Source organism: Athene cunicularia (assembly GCF_003259725.1).
Source record: "Athene cunicularia isolate RWA chromosome 1 unlocalized genomic scaffold, athCun1 chr1_part1, whole genome shotgun sequence".
Lineage (NCBI taxonomy): Eukaryota > Metazoa > Chordata > Aves > Strigiformes > Strigidae > Athene > Athene cunicularia.
The window spans coordinates 62,231,364-62,247,097 of record NW_020799091.1 but is presented as its reverse complement, the minus strand read 5'-3'; the positions used below and the strand labels follow the sequence as shown (position 1 = coordinate 62,247,097).

Below are 15,734 nucleotides of genomic sequence, written 5' to 3'. Positions count from 1 at the left end.
GCCCCAACCCCTCCCGAAAACAAACAAAACAAAAAAAAGTGCAAAGATGCAGCTCACATGTTTCCAGTTCTGCAAATTGTTGTGTGGGATCTCTTTCATCTTCCTATGGATGTTTCTGGCATAAATGTCTAAAACTAAAGGGCTGGTCGTTCTTATGCCTTTCTCTGTCCCACCCAAACCTAGGGTGTTTAGTGCCTAGGGAGACAAGATCTAAATGAACAATTAGTCAAATGATTATTAAGTATATTTAAAACTTTTTTATTTCAAAATATGTCCTCTTGAGCAACTTGCTGCAGAACAGTAGCTTTATTTTCTGATTTCAAGTTCATGCACAGTACATGTGTAGTGGGGAAGAATGGTTCGAGAGAACATTTAATCACAGAATAGTTTGGGTTGGAAGGGACCTTTAAAAGCCATCTACTCCAATCTCCCCGCAATAAGCAGGTACATCTTCAACAAGATCAGATTGCTCAGAGCCCCGTTCAACCTGGCTTTTAACGTTTCCGGGGAGGGGGCATCTACCATGTCTCTGGGCAACCTGTTCCAGTGTTTCACCACCCTCATGGTAAAAAAACTTCTTCCTTGTATCTAGTTTGCATCTACCCTCTTTTAGCTTAAACCCATTACCCCTTGTCCTATTGCTACATGCGCTATTAAGGGTTGTCATCTTTTGGATTTACTGGGGGGTTGCAGTTTTAATACCTGCCAATCTGTCAGATTTAACTGCACCTGCTCTGTGGTATTTAAAACTGTATACTATTAAAAAGCTTCTAGCTATTGACAAAATTCCAAGGCCAGTATCTAGTCTTCCTTTGGGACCAGGAAGAGAGAAACAGGCTACAAACTCAGTCCTGTTTGTGACCAAAGCAATCTGCCACCACATCTGTGAGGGTTCCACTGCTGGCTTTGCTCCATTTGTTGACAACTGAACCTGCAGCATGCACTGGTTGCGAGGTCAGGCTTTTGGGATATGTACACCTAGAAGGTACAGAACAGGAAAAATATTGTAAATTTACCATCTAACAGTTCTTAAGGTATAAATATTTGCACCAGCATTTGAGTCCTGTGATATTTTAAGGAATTCTTACAGTTCTTCCAAAAGCTCCAGCCTTGGTGTTTTCACTGAAGGAGCTGGTGCAAGAACTTATCTTGCGTGCTGGACTTTTGCCCTTAGGGCTAAACTTGTCTAGCGTGATGTTCATGGCTTTTTAGTGTCACTGGCTATTGTGCCTTGAGAAATGTCTGAGTTACAATGGGTTGTCACTCTGGCCAGCCTGGGAGAGATCAAGGTGTTGCACAGCAGCACCTGGGAGGCTGAGTAATACACAGGATCTATTGATAAGAGATCAGGAGATCCAGATTGCTCAATGTGCATTTTCTTTATTACTTTCTGAAGTCAGATTGTACCTTCAACCAAAACTTGAAGGTTTCAGGAATTTGATGTAGGATAGGATTTTTTAAAATTTTATTTACTAGTAATTTAAACTCTGCTGTAGCTGACCTCCATTTTTACAACCCGGTGTTGATGCTCTATCTGCTGCAGCAGTGCCTATGCATGGTTGCAAGCAATCCTGCATGTCTGCAAGCACTATTAGAGAACCCAGTTCAACCCTCAACACTGAAATTGCACAGATTTTTTTTCTGTTTAGTGGTGCTGTGAGTGTTTTGCTGTGTTGTGGGTTTTTTTGTGTGGTTTGTTTTTTATTTTTTTTAAACAGCATATACAATATAGCCTGCTCTTGTGCTTATTAAGTGTCCTAACATGAATTAATTTCCCTGCTGCTTCTGCAGGTGTATCCTGTTATCACAGCACTGCTAAAGGCATTTTTTTTTTTGCCCCCTCACCCCCCAGTTTTACTGGAACATTTCAACTTGGCTTATTGGTGGGGAGGAGCTGTGAAGCTGCAGGGTGGGGACTGGCAGCACAGGAACTGTGCTGATGCAGCTTCCTCTAACTCCTGTTGCCTCGATAGCCTCTCACAGCCTAGCAGCCGATGTACTTTCAGCATAGCAGTTGTAGACTGGGTGGCTAGTCAAGCTGGGCCAGTGCTAGGTCGTGCATTAACAGTGGCTGTGCCATGTGCCTGTTCCCTGCCAGCTCTTCTGCATCCCACCGGCTGCAAGCAAGTGTTTTCCTCCATCACTTTGAGGTTTCTTTCCCCATTACTAACTCCGGAGTGCAGCCTGGAGCTGGGCTGGTTGTGGCTGTGCTGCAGGAGGGCTGGTGATGGAGGGTGAAAGTGAGGACCCAGGTGCTCTGCCTGCTTTGCCTGGGAGGGGAACCTCATTTTACAAGTATTTATTTTCCTCCTCTTTCTGTTTGTCCAGATTACGTGAGGTGTTTGAGCAGTGAAATAAGAGATGTTATTTTTGGGCATGCTGGGTGAATGTGAGCTACAGGCCTACCTGTGCCCAAGGTGATGGCTGGGCCAGGCTGTGACCTGAGGGCGAGGGAGGGATGGCAGGGTGAGTGGATGAGGATCTGTGCCGGCCTGGTTGGGAAGCCCCATCCTGCTTCCTGCCTCTCACAGGTGCTGATGGTGCAAGACTGAGGTTGCCATTGGCCCCTGACAACCCCAAGGCAGCTTTGAGTCTCATGAAGGCCACAAAAGGAACCTGAACCTGCTGTGTGCCTATAGGACAGGCAGAGCTGCTGATTCACCTGCTTTGGCTTGGTTATGCCCTTGCCCATGTTGTGGTGGGAAGCATCACTGCCTGTTTTTACTTCTCTGCTCATGGGTTATGGAGTGCAGTGATGTTACTTGTTCCCCTTGTCCAGCATGTCTTGCACCCATGTGTGCCTGGTCCCTAACAGCTGCGAGGCTGGGCCCCCGCTCACCCTTAGTGCGCATGGGTGGCCATCCCTGAGGATGCTGCTGGTCCCCACAAGGTACAGGGGCTGCTGCTGACTGCACTGGGCTGCCATCAGCACATCAGCAGCACCCCCACCTGCCCCAGCCTCCCTTTTGGCAGCAATCTGATGCCTTCTGTTGTGGGGTCATGTTTACGGCTTGTCATTGGCTAATTTTATATTTCTGGCACATGTGGACAAGCCCAGTCACATAGGGTGTGAACAAACTCAGCTGACCTGGTTGATAAACTTGGAGAAAATAATTGGGGTCAGCTGATGTTGCTATATTGACTTCACTGTATTTGTGCTGATATAGTGACACAGTGTTACCTACAGAAGGGCAATATAATGTTTACCTTCTCCAGGCTCAGCAGCACGTTATACTTCCAACGTGTTTTCAAACAGAAAAGTGTAGGAAGCAAACAGCATGCTTTGAAGCAAAAAATTTGACTTTGTCAAACTCAGGCAAAACACTTGTAGTTTTCACATTGTAGGACGGAGCACTATAGTTTAGTAAAAATAATGTTTTGTTTTGCTGTAGCTGAGTTTTTCCTGTAAAAATATTTAACTTCTTGGAAGTGGGTTCTGGGATCACAGAATCATGGAATGGTTTGGGTTGGAAGGGACCTTTAAAGATCACCTAGTTCCAACCTCCCTGTCATGGGCAGGGACATCTTCAACCAGATCAGGTTCCTCAAAGCCCTGTCCAACCTGGCCTTGAATGCTTTCAGGGATGTGGCATCCACAATTTCTCTAGGCAGCCTGTTCCAGTGTCTCACCACCCTCATCGTAAAAAATGTCCTCCTGTCCAATCTAAATCTACCCTCTTTCAGTTTAAAACCACTGGCCCTTGTCCTGTCACTAGATGCCTTGGTAAAAGGTCTCAGTCTTTCTTATAAGCCCTCCTTTGTATATTGAAATGCTGCAATAAGGTCTCCCTGGAGCCTTCTCTTCTCCAGGCTGAAAAATCTCAAGTCTCTCAGCCTTTCTTTATAGGAGAGGAGGTAAACTTGCAGCTCAGGGGTAGTTTGAGTAAGTCAGTTCCATTCCATGCTTGCTTTGGGTTAGCTCACCAGGTGAAATCATCTGGCTGCTGCAAGTTCCACATGTTTGCGTGCACAAGCTCCTTCCCCCTCTCAAACAGTGATTACGCAGGCTTTGGAGAAACACGGGTATGAGTACGCAGACCTGAAGCACATGATGTACACAAAGAAAGTGCAGAAGTTCAAGTCTGTTTGGGGTTTTGTGCTTGGTTTGTTTTTTTCCTGCACTGTGCCTGTGCGTTCAGCTGAATGCTGTGTTGATACTGTGCTGAACAAACTTGTTAAGAACAGCATATGTGAGTCAGAGAAAATTAAGAGGCAAAGGAACAGCCAGAGGAAGAACTATCTGCTGAAGTTTTACATTAAAAAAAAAAAAATAAAAAAAAAATTAGCTACTTAGGAAGATTATGCAATATATTAGCCATGAAAATCCAAATACTTTTCTGTTGTTGTCGACATAATTGATTTTTACAGATTTTTTTTTTTAATTCTCTTAAAACACTGAATGTGCTGTGTTGCCAGAGATGCATGCTGTAAAAAATCACAAGTGATAACTGTGTGATCATCCCATGACCTGGAAGAATTAAGTTGCCAATTCTTGGGTGTTTGATACTGCCATGTGTAATTTAAAAGAACTACCAAATGTGGAATAGGTTTGGCTCATGTTGACTGCTATGTCTTCAATTCTAAGTGTTTTAATTAACTGAAACAAATACTAGTGTGAGTAGTTTGGGGGCTGCCTTTCAGAACTATAGCATGGCCAGAGAGCTCATTTCAATGTAGGTAATTTCTCTTGTTTACGGACATATCTGGTTATATGTACAACTGATCTAGGCTAGACAGTATGGTAGCTAAGGACTTTAACTTAATTTACACTTCATATTTTTTGTGGAGGTAACAGTTGTCAAGTTTGGTTAATGTTGATTTCCTGAACATTGTAGAGCATGAATAATAATACATTGCTTTAATCTGCAACATTGCAATTTATTGGCTTAAATTGTTCTAACAACAGATGTAATACTATTTCTGCAGTTCAGCTAAGCAAGCAATTTTTGGATCTTTTTAAGTGCCATGAAATAAACAAGTGTATTCCTGGTTGAAGAGTTTGAATTTCAGTGGAAGTAGCTTTCTGGTAGTGCTATTCTAATTCCTTAGGTGCAAACAAAGTAATTCAACGGAGCAGTCCATATGCATTGTATAGAAAAAAACACTGTTTACAAAATGGGAATCATCAACAAGTAGAGATGTAGAAAAAAACAGGTTTTATTTATGATACAGGGAGGATGGAATGTAATTACAAAAGCCAAAAAGCACCTGAAGCAGGAGTGAGGTGAACTGTTGAAAAATCAACTGTCATTGCTATAAAAATCTGATTTCAGTTTTAAGCATTCAGGTATATAATCAGACTGTGTTAACAGGAAATTTGCAGCTGATCCATTTTTTTCCTCCCTCTCTTGCAGTAGTGAGGGACAACTCTGGGCTAAATTGCTTTGCTCTACAGAAGGAAAGAGCTGGCCATTCTGTCCATTTATCAAGCCTAGCATGCAATAACCTGGTTTTCTATGAGAAAAATAGTGCCAAATAAATGCCTTGCTTCCTTCCCCTTTGGTTTTGCAAGAGTGGCTGCGTTTACGTTGGGATGGTGGTCATCCCATTGTCTTATGTCCCCATCTGCCAGGACAGCATGCCTTCAGACAGACAACAGGCAGGTCTGGGAGTTCTGCGTTTGAAGATCACGTGGCATTGAGCAATCTGCTTTCCTCCAAAACTCACCCTGTGTGTGATAGCTGCTCCAACAGTATGCAGTTAAAATATGTGATGAGTGGCTTGGTTTCAGAGGGGAAAAGCTGCAATGCAAAAACCATTCTGTGCTACCGCTGTGTGGGCAGCGCAACACAGAGGAGCAAGAGACCTTTGTAAATGATCCTTTGGCCAGGGATACATCTAGAAAAAAAACCATCAAGCTGGTAAAATAGTTTCCTAATCAAAACACGAAGACTAGCATTTTGTGGTCACTATTTTTTGGGAGGCCTGTGGGCTTCTCTGCTACTGCCAGTAGTTAAGTTCTAAAGCATGGTGAGGCTTGAAAAAACCCAAATACAATAAAAACGTGATTGTTTTGGGTGCGTTTGAAAGTCCCAAGCATAAAATACTAAAATCAAAGTTAGGTTTCAGTGCTGGACATAGGCACTTTCCAGAGTATATTTTCAGTATTTTGCAAGGCTTTAGCACTTTGATCACCCTAGTGTTAATTTACAGAACTGTAGCTGTTAAGTGTTCACTGTTGTGACAAATACAGTAAATAGAAAAGATACATATATTCTCTTAAAATAAATGTAGTGGGTATCTGACCAAGGTAACCATTTATTATTCAAGTTTTTTTGGTGTTTTAAAGCTGCAAGTATTTGTATCAGTCGGCAAATGACATAATGTTAGTCTAGCAAAAAATGTATATATACTTTATAGTAGAACACAGCACTAGATTTGTGTGTTAGACTTGTGTTACACTTAATTTGCTTTTAAAGACATTTTTTAAAATTAACTTTCCATTCAGCTTCTGAGGTAATAAGTTAAAAAAGCACCAACATGATTTATTCAAATATCTAACCATCACAGAAGGTTCCGCTGTATAAGAACTACATGATAAGCAGGTTCCTTATACTGTGGAAGACTTCTACAAATTTTTCATACAGACTTGACATCTGCTGATATGGCTTCGGATGAGTCCTGCCTTGAGTGTGTCTGCCGAGGGCTTGCTTTGGAAGGGCTGGTCGATTGTAGTGAGCCAGAAGCTGTATTTATTTGCAAAGTAGTGACAGGTTCCGCGTGCGCCATTGCATTCAATGAAAGGAGTTGCTCTGAAATCTTCCAGGCAGCTCCCAGGAGAAACCAGCGACTGTCCTCCACCTTCATCACCAGCAGCAGTGTGCTAAATAAGACAAGGAGGGCAGCATTCAGAGTACAACCTCAGACAGTGCTGTCAAAAACTTAAACACGTGAAAAGAGAAAAACCACTAGAATTGCTCCTAATTCTTATCTCAGAGTCAGCTAGTCCTGCAACTATGTAAGGCTTAGCGGTTTGGCTATGCTTTAGAAGCCAGCTCTTATGTGGGTGCCACTTTAAACTCTTCTGACAGATGTCTTTTCTATAGTTAAGACTTTCCCTGTTGGAAGTCTGAGAATAGGAGAATCATTTAGGTGGAAAGGGCCCACTGGAGGTCACTTCAGCCAGTCCCCTGCTCAAAGCTGGGCCAACTCCAAAGTTGTCCTCGGTTGCTCCAGGGCACTGTCAAGTTTTTAATAACTTCAAGGATGGAGTTGCCACAACCTCTCTGGGTAACCTGTTTCTCTGATTACCCTCACTGAGAAAAACTTTTCACCATATATCTAACTTGAATTTCCCCAATTATAAAGTCTGTCTTACTCTGCATCATGTATGAGGAGCACTGTGGAATCAAAATTAGCTTCCATATGAATAACTAGTTCCCTCTATGGCATATTCTTGGACAGCAAATTACACCAAAATCAGGCATCTTTACACCAGTCAACTGTTACCTTTGATGCATGCTGTGATAACAATGTTACATTTCTTCCATCAAAGACATTGCTAACAAAACAGGCGTTTCCTCTGTCCCTTTAAGAACTCTAGCTTCATTTTTAAGTGAAGCTGTTTACTTTTTTGTTAAAAGCTGAAGGAATTTGCAATATAAAAGAAAGCAGCTGGAAAACAAAGTTGCTAAGTAGTTTTGTAAATGTAGGGAGAAATCTGGGCATATCCAGTATGCCTGCCTGCCTGTTTTAATAAACACCATACTGTAAAAGTGAAGCTGTAACTGGCTTGGTTTATACTGCAAGAGGCCACTGTGGTCATATAAATGAGTAACAGAAGTGGCCACCTTTTAACAGTTTAACAGAGTAAAGGACTCCGATCTCTGGCTGATGTTACATGTTGATGAGGTTTAGATTGTTGATTTATTAAAAAAAAAAAAAAAAAACCCACAAAAAAATAACATCTCCCTGCCCCCAAAACTGCAGCTCACCATCTGTCTTACAAATTTACAAGATTTGCTAAGCTATGAAGTTCAGGAGCAAAACCATTCCAGTATCCTTCTACATGAACAAAGTTGGTAAGAAGCAGCATAAACTATACAGCTTTGAGGCCTTTGCAGTTGGAGCTGGAAAGCAGTTAGTAAAAACTGCACGTGTTATCTGAGCCCTGGCTTGGGAGCAGACCTGCTTGACAACCTCAGGATGAGCACTGGCATTCCTACACTCAGTATATAAGCTCCAACTCTATGCCTATCTCTCTTCTTGTACTGGCCGTGGCCTTTTATCCTTCTGCAACACTTAACGCCACTCTGCCTTTATAGGATGCATGATAGTGGGGCGCCCTTGCTACATTGCTGACTTCCATGGCTGTTTGGGCAGGAGTCCATGGTGACTCCCTTCATGATTGTACCTTACAGAGGGGAAGGAGGTGACAAATATGTACTGTGAGAGAACGGTAAGTGTTCTGTACTTCTTCCACAGTTGCCTGAGAAGCAAAAATGTGTACATCAAACACTTCATTTGCTCTGAACCCTAGCTGGGTAAGCACAAACTCTTCTGTGTGTTCCTTGATGCTGGCAGAGTTTGTCCTGCAAAAAGTTCTTGCTAAGGTGACAACTTCGCTCTTAACAATGCTCAGTGTTTACAAAGGGCTTTGCAAACATTTAATTAATCCTTGGAATTCTTGTGAAGTAACTATGAGATAGCTATCAGGGCTTTTTATAGAAGCAAAAGAAAGGTCAAACAGGGCTGGTCAAAAATTTGCCTTGCCCTCTCAAAACATTTTTTAACTCCAATCTTTAGCTGTGAAAGTGCTTTGTAGGCTACTGTTGCACCTCAGTGCAATTTTATTTGCTAAGCCACAGTTGCCCCTATGTTCTGCTCCTAAGCACTATTTTGTACATAAAGTAAGGTCTCTAGATGCTATTCTGACAAGAGACAATTTTCTCTGCAATTTCTCCTCTTCTGCTTCCTAGAAACTAGTTTTGTAGTTCCCTGGTTCCTCAGTATGATGCATGGTTTTGGTGCTGCTGGCTCTAAACCAGAGCAGCCTTCCTAGTATCTAAGACAAACTTAGAACCCAGTGCCACAAAAAATGTGACATGGGAGAACAAATACCATAAGGAAGGAATATCCAATCCATAGACTGCGCCAGCCTTCAGGGCAGTGAGGAATAGAAGCTTCTTGGCTATGGACAGCAATTGCCACAGCTGGGGCCTCACAAACTGAGCAGCGACTGATATATGGCCTAATGTCTTCTTCTGCCACAGGCATCATTGGAAGAGGTGCTGTAGTGGAGAGCCAGTAGGATTTATCATTTCGATTTGCGTAATAACAAATATCCCCAGGGTTACAGTAGAGGAATGGCATAGTACTAAAACGAGCCAAACATGAGCCAGCCAGCCCTGTTAAAAAAGAAGAAAGCAAAAAGAAATTATGTTAATCTTTCTCACAGAAGACAATGCATGTTTTCAGCTTCCTGCTCCTTCCCAAGCACATGTCAGTAAAAACCCTGTGGTCCAGAATGTCTTGCTGGTTTTACAGGTCCCCTTGATCAACACCACTGACTCGCAGGAGCCCTCTCAGGGGCACTCTGTGCAGACACAGTTTTTATCTTCTCATTTTGCTGTTTCCTAAGCCTGTCTGCAAAAGTCCCAGCTTTTTCTAAGTTCTATTTAACTGTTTGGTTTTGTTCTTTTCAGCCAGAGAGATGGAATTCAGGCTGCTGCCAGTAATACCTGCACGTACCTAGATCCTGGTTGTGTGCTTTCTCTTGTCCTTCAAAGTACAGTAGGCTGTATCCACTCCAGAGTTTGTTCATGCCAACTGGGCACATTGGTTCTTGATCGGACTGGCTGTGCTTCACCAGCAGGTAGCCCATGCTAACACTGCGACCCGGCATGCCTGGCAGCCCAGGGCTACCAGGGCGGCCTGGCTGACCTTGGAAGAAGGTGGGAAAAGAAATAATACAACTTAGTTTGCAGTCCCACAGTTTGCTCTGATGCTAGCTGATATTACAGCTAAGATGCTGATGAACAAAGCTTAATTGCATGATGCCTCTTCTTATGGTAAATTATTGTTAAAAGAGCTGTAGTTCTGGGATTATAGCAGTTGCTTTTGAAGCAGATTGGTGCTCGATCAGGCTCCTTGGTTTCTAAGATGATGTATTTCACTCTCAGAGCCACAGAAAGTCACATATAAAGTTCTGATAAATTTGAGCATACTTTGTAAAATACACATGAGCAGATTTTTCTTTTAAAACAGTTTCTTAGTCCAAGATTATCCAGTGTTTTTTTAATTATTTGCACTTGCTTCATATGGTTAAAACTATGCTCTGCAAATACCTTTTTCTCTGTGTACTTAAATAATTAAGATAGTAATTGTTCTGCTCCTTGATTTGATAAGGAGACAGATATTTCTTTTACAAATACGTTCCCTTAAACATCATCTGTCCAAATATCACCTACCCAACCATTAATTTCCATGAATGTAACTGTTAGTAAAACACTAGGCTGAAATACTTAAAGAGAAAACCAATATAAAAATACACTCAGATCAAACCAAACTCACTCAAATCGCTTTAGGATAACTGTTCAAAGTTGTTAGTTGTCCCTTGTTAAAAAGCTGTGAAGACAGAAACTTTCTCCTCCCCTCCTCCCCATCTAGTGATGTAGTTACTACAGAACAATTTATGGCAGTGAAACAGGAAAGAGGGAAGAAGTGCTGTGTGATACCCCTTACCTTCAAATCCCACCGGACCCTGAAACCCTGTTGCTCCTTGTTCACCTCTGGAGCCGGGGGGAGCTGGAATGCCACCCCTGCCCTGGAGTCCTGGCTCTCCGGGTGAGCCTCTGAAACCTTGCACCAACAACAGTTATAAGCACAGTGACTGCCGAGATATCAACATGCTACACGCTTTGTTAACATGTGCTCTACTTGCATATGTTTGGTCCTATCTGCCAGGTTTATCATTTTACACTAATGGCAAGATCCTGTGATTCTTGCTCAGGCAAAGAGCGCTTGACTTCATTGGAAGAGGTGGTTGGGACCTACATGAGCTCCACAGACCTAATCTTTCACTCTTGCTATCACCGTGCATCTCTGATGAGGTTAGCAGCAAGAGGTGCACTTCACTGGGTCCACTAATGCTACATTCCCTGGGTTGATAGTACTCCCAACAAGGATGTACACATTTCCACCAAAGATGTTCAGTCTTCATTTAAGTGAGATCCATATCTGATGTTGCTTCTGCTATGTGAGTTGTTGAAGTTTTCTCCTGTTTTTCTTATGTTCTGAATGCTAGGAGGAGGAGGAAAGCCAAGCCCTAGCTTTGAAAGACCAAAATTTGACTCTCCTTTCTCACTTACAGAATTTAAAGGAGAAGAGAGCCAAAGCAGTGCTCTGGTGGCCTCACTCTGAGGGGAACTGAGTTTTCACTCCAAGTGTGCGATTCCTACCTGGATCGCCTGGTGGACCCTGAGGTCCCATATCTCCTGGACTTCCTTGAGGTCCTGTATTTCCACGGGGACCCGGTGAACCTTGCTGAGCAACCAGCCTTGGAGGAACAGGGGAAAGCCCAGGAGAGCCTGGAGGGCCTTGAAAGCCTGTGATTAGAAGCAAGATGAGATAGCTTGATTAATCCCCCCCCCTGTATTTTCCTTGATGTTCTTTCATTGACAGGTATGTTGCTGTTACTTGGCTGCGTATGTGAGAGAGTGACTGTGGTCTGCAACTCACCACCTTGGGTATAGCAGCTATATTTATTATATTGGGGGATTGTCTTCTCTTGGACAGCACACAGATAAGAAGGAAATGAATGATGCTATTGCTCCCTCATTTATGACACAGGAAGCTGGAAAGTTCCCCCCAAAATCCCAACAACTCTCTGAGGTGCAGCACCATCTTTTGGTGGTCTTCGAGAGACACAAATAGATGGAGAGAAGGATTTTAAAGGTATTTCTAAATATCCAGTATGTCTACACTGAAGGATTAACTCAGATCAGGAATTTTTCTTTTTTTTTTTTAAACCCCCAAAATGGCTCTGATTTTGGATTTAGCACCTCATATAACATAAATTTATAAAGGCAAAAAGTTGACTAGCTGTGTTAAATTAGTCATCTGTCCACTGGAATTTGCCAGGGGTCACAGAGAGTCATGCAGGTTGGAGAGGACTCTGAAGATCATCTAGCCCAATGTCATGCTCAAAGCAGAACCAGTTAGATCAGCTCTGCGGAGCTGCAAAATGAGTAGTTTAGAAAGGAATCATGCACCTGACTGCACTTACCAGTTACTCCTCTATCTCCCTTGGGTCCGATAGGTCCCAAATCACCTGGAAATCCTACTGTGCCCATAAAGCCGATGACACCTTGTTCACCCTTACGACCTTTAATGCAAAAGACAGGTGGTATTATTGCATTTCAACACAGATCAAGTGACTGCAAAAGTCATGTTATTAAATCTGCTGTAGCACAGGAGGTTCCCTTGCCTCTGGCCAAGAGCACCATTTCCCATCCTTACCTTTTGGTCCAGGATACCCAGGAACGCCAGGTCTCCCTGCTGAGCCAGGATCACCTCTACTTCCTTTTGGGCCAATTTGTCCACTCACACCTGTTTGTCCACTCTCTCCTTTGCTTCCTGGTGGAGCCGGTACTCCAGGCTGCCCCTGTAGTCCTGGATAGCCTGTTTAGAGGACACACAGGTTGTAATCTATTTATAGTTAAGACCTGGGCACAGCAGAAAATAACAGTACTATCTAATTGTATCTCATCTCGTTTTATTTCCTTAATTGAAGTGGGCAGCTAATGCATAGCTCCCCAATAGCTGTAGTCGGCACTCCTGCTCCTGCTCTCAGGCTGGCATACCCTTCTGCTGCGGTGGCAGAGGAATCAGAGCATGAAGCTCCCAAAAAGCACAGTGTCATCTCAAGCAAGATTTCAGCAGAAGTGGGGTGCCTGCTGAGATACAGCCTTCAATGAGCTATTCCTTTCCCAGCAAATGCCTCACTTCACAGGGTGCCTCTCTGCTTCATCCTAAATCCTCCAAGTAACCAGAGAGAAATCAGAGAGCAGTGAGTACCTGACTCAGTGCCAGGTGCTAAATAAGCCAAGGACTTACTGTTCTGTGTATCTTAGTTCTTCAGTTGAACATCTGGATACAAATAACTACTTCATGTATCTTGGGAATTATGGGAACAGCTTCTTCTTCCAGAATTACATATTGCCTGAAGCTAAACCTGGCAGGTTTCTTTTCAGTTACCTCTGCTGCCTAAGAAGACATTTGCACCTTGTTTCTGAGGAGAGAAGGACTTACTAACTAGGGTTTTGAGTGGAGCAGCTCCTGTGCTGCCTGATGAAGTTGGATCACATGTGGATATGAAGGAAAGATGCAATGTGGCAAAGTAAGAGCAAGTCATGCCTGTCTCACCATTTTGGCTGGGAGATGATATTCCTGTTCCCCCTCTATTGACTGCTTCTACTTTTATTTTTTAATCCAACAACTGTCTGGGGAGTGAGGATCAGTATGCAGAATTAGGCCAACTAATGTTCTCTTTCCATTTGGAAACCTAGGTATTTTGGTGGTTTTCAGCTGGTTTGCCCATTGTAAGCTTTTGCTGAGTTTACATAAAAGTTTCCATGCATCATATAAAGATGATAGTGGGACACCTGCAACTTCTGCTACAAGCTCTTCACAGTGGCACTACAATTTTAAATGACTGTGCAGTCCAGTAAGCAACAGGTATATCAGTCGCTAAACACAGAGGGACACAGTGTCTCTTTCATATGTATGAGAAAGGCAGGCTCATAGCATGGACTTTTAGAGAGAAGAGAGAACGCTTCCCAATGTAACTTAGTTTTCTTGGTAATTTCACATAGGAAAATTTTGTAAATGTTTAAGAAAATATTCTGTAGACTTACAAGTCTGCCACAGACCTCAGATTTTAAAGTAGTAAATTAGCATAATGCTTCTGAAAGTTGTTAAGAGAATTCTGGATTATTAAATCTGTTATTTGCATAAAAATCAAACCCTTCCATCAGGACAACCTGGAGGAAGTGCCTTTTGCTTTCAAGAGGTCTGTCCTGATTACCTTATGTATCATTAATTCTGTCCACAATTATTCATGCACTTTAGTGTTGTATTTAAAAGGGATATTTTACTGAATCAAGACAGAAATAACAATCACTGCTGTTGCTGATGCAGTACTGAATCTTCTATTGTTGTTTGAGGGCACAACCTTGTACTTCATCTTTTATTGTCTGAGGGGAACAAGGCAGGACTTACCTGGCACTCCATCTAGACCTGGGGAGCCTTTATCACCAGGATATCCTGATATATTTGAGATCCCAGGTGGCCCTGGAAATCCTTCCTGCCCAGGAATGCCAAAGGGTCCTTGGATTCCTGAAAGGAAGAGAAGAAATCATCAGTACTGCAAGGAAAATGAACAGTTGCAATTATAAGGACTCACCTTAGACTAAGTATAAAGAATGGGATTTTCAAAATGGAAAGCACCTGCAGTTCCCACTGATTTCTGTTTTATTTTTTCATATGATGTGGAGATTTTTCCTAAAAGAACCAAATACTAGTTCTGTGCCAAAGCTCTCTGGATAGCTAATTACATCTCACTGTGTGGATTGCTAATAATCTTGTGTCTGCCAGGTAAAATATTATTTCTAGATAGGAAGTACTCAAAATATCCTAGGTATATTGAAGCAGACAAGAAAGCAGCTTTGTTCTTCTTTGTCCTGTGGAGTCAGGGGTCACAGACACTTAGGGGTTTTTGGGATCAGTTAAAACCAAAAGTTTGAATCCAAGAAGTTCTCTATAGATGGAAAGCGTTAAATGGTCAAAAATCTGGCCCAACAATGACAGATTATTTTTTAAAGTAGATTCATGTTGTCAGAAAGCCACAATCCCCCTTTTGTTTATTCATTTTTTAAAAATTAATAATATTTAATTCTGACAAACAAACATGAATAAGTGAAACAGCTGTTTCTTCCAGGGCTTGACAATACATCTCTGAATGGTGTTTGAGATTGCACAGCATGTTAGTAACAACAAAGTGTAACACAAAAGAGTAGGAATGAGCCATTGAACCAAGCAGGCAAAAGCAGTAAGTTTTATATCTATGCCAGCCCTTAATCCTTTCAGAGCAAAAATGTTTGAAATCCTTTTAGAAACCCCCTGTACTTAGTTGATTCATCCATAACATGAGTCTAGTGGCTCCCTGATGGAAGAAGACTGGTGGTGAACCATACTGAGATAAGCGCAGCCTTCTACAATGAGGTAGGTTTGAGCTGAAGGCTGTACACTTACATTGTATAGGGGTGATGGTACCAGTAAAGCACTGTGCATGGGAACAGAACTCAGAAGGGATCAGTGGGACAATCACACACTGATGGACAGCAAGGCTTTCAGGAGAAAGTTAAACATTGATGGATTTGCAACAAAAAGAAAGAAAAAAAAACAGTGTTTGGGTAACTGGAGCCTCATTAAAAATATTTTGGGAGCTGACAGCTCTGGCATCTTCAGCATGCTGAGCCCAGTGTGTGCTACAAGAAGTTGCTACCATGAGGGAGGACCCAGACTGCACTGGTGGGCTGCCTTGTCCAACACTGGGCAATACACATTGCTGTTTCTGAGCAAGGGCTGGCTGAGCTGCAGCACAAACTCCAAACAGTGACCTTCTCCACATTGGGAGCTCTCCTATACAGCTGTCTACACTATACTGCATTTTGTGATGTCTATAATACCCACAGCTGAAACAAATAAGAAGTAGATTCCATTCTCTAGAATAC

At 42.5% G+C, this 15,734-nt stretch overlaps 1 protein-coding gene across 1 annotated transcript in view; it reads right to left on the bottom strand.

The window, feature by feature from the left end:
* Positions 1 to 5,135: 5,135 nt before the first annotated feature.
* Positions 5,136 to 15,734, bottom strand: part of COL4A2 (collagen type IV alpha 2 chain) — a 103,559-nt gene continuing 92,960 nt past the window's right edge. Inside the window, exons 38-45 of the mRNA XM_026848822.1 lie at positions 14,221 to 14,337; positions 12,460 to 12,621; positions 12,227 to 12,325; positions 11,400 to 11,546; positions 10,684 to 10,800; positions 9,691 to 9,882; positions 9,061 to 9,347; positions 5,136 to 6,823 (exon numbers count right to left, since the gene is read on the bottom strand). Coding sequence (XP_026704623.1) covers positions 6,569 to 6,823; positions 9,061 to 9,347; positions 9,691 to 9,882; positions 10,684 to 10,800; positions 11,400 to 11,546; positions 12,227 to 12,325; positions 12,460 to 12,621; positions 14,221 to 14,337 — 1,376 coding nt within the window. The 3' untranslated portion in view covers positions 5,136 to 6,568. The remainder of the gene's footprint in view (positions 6,824 to 9,060; positions 9,348 to 9,690; positions 9,883 to 10,683; positions 10,801 to 11,399; positions 11,547 to 12,226; positions 12,326 to 12,459; positions 12,622 to 14,220; positions 14,338 to 15,734) is intronic.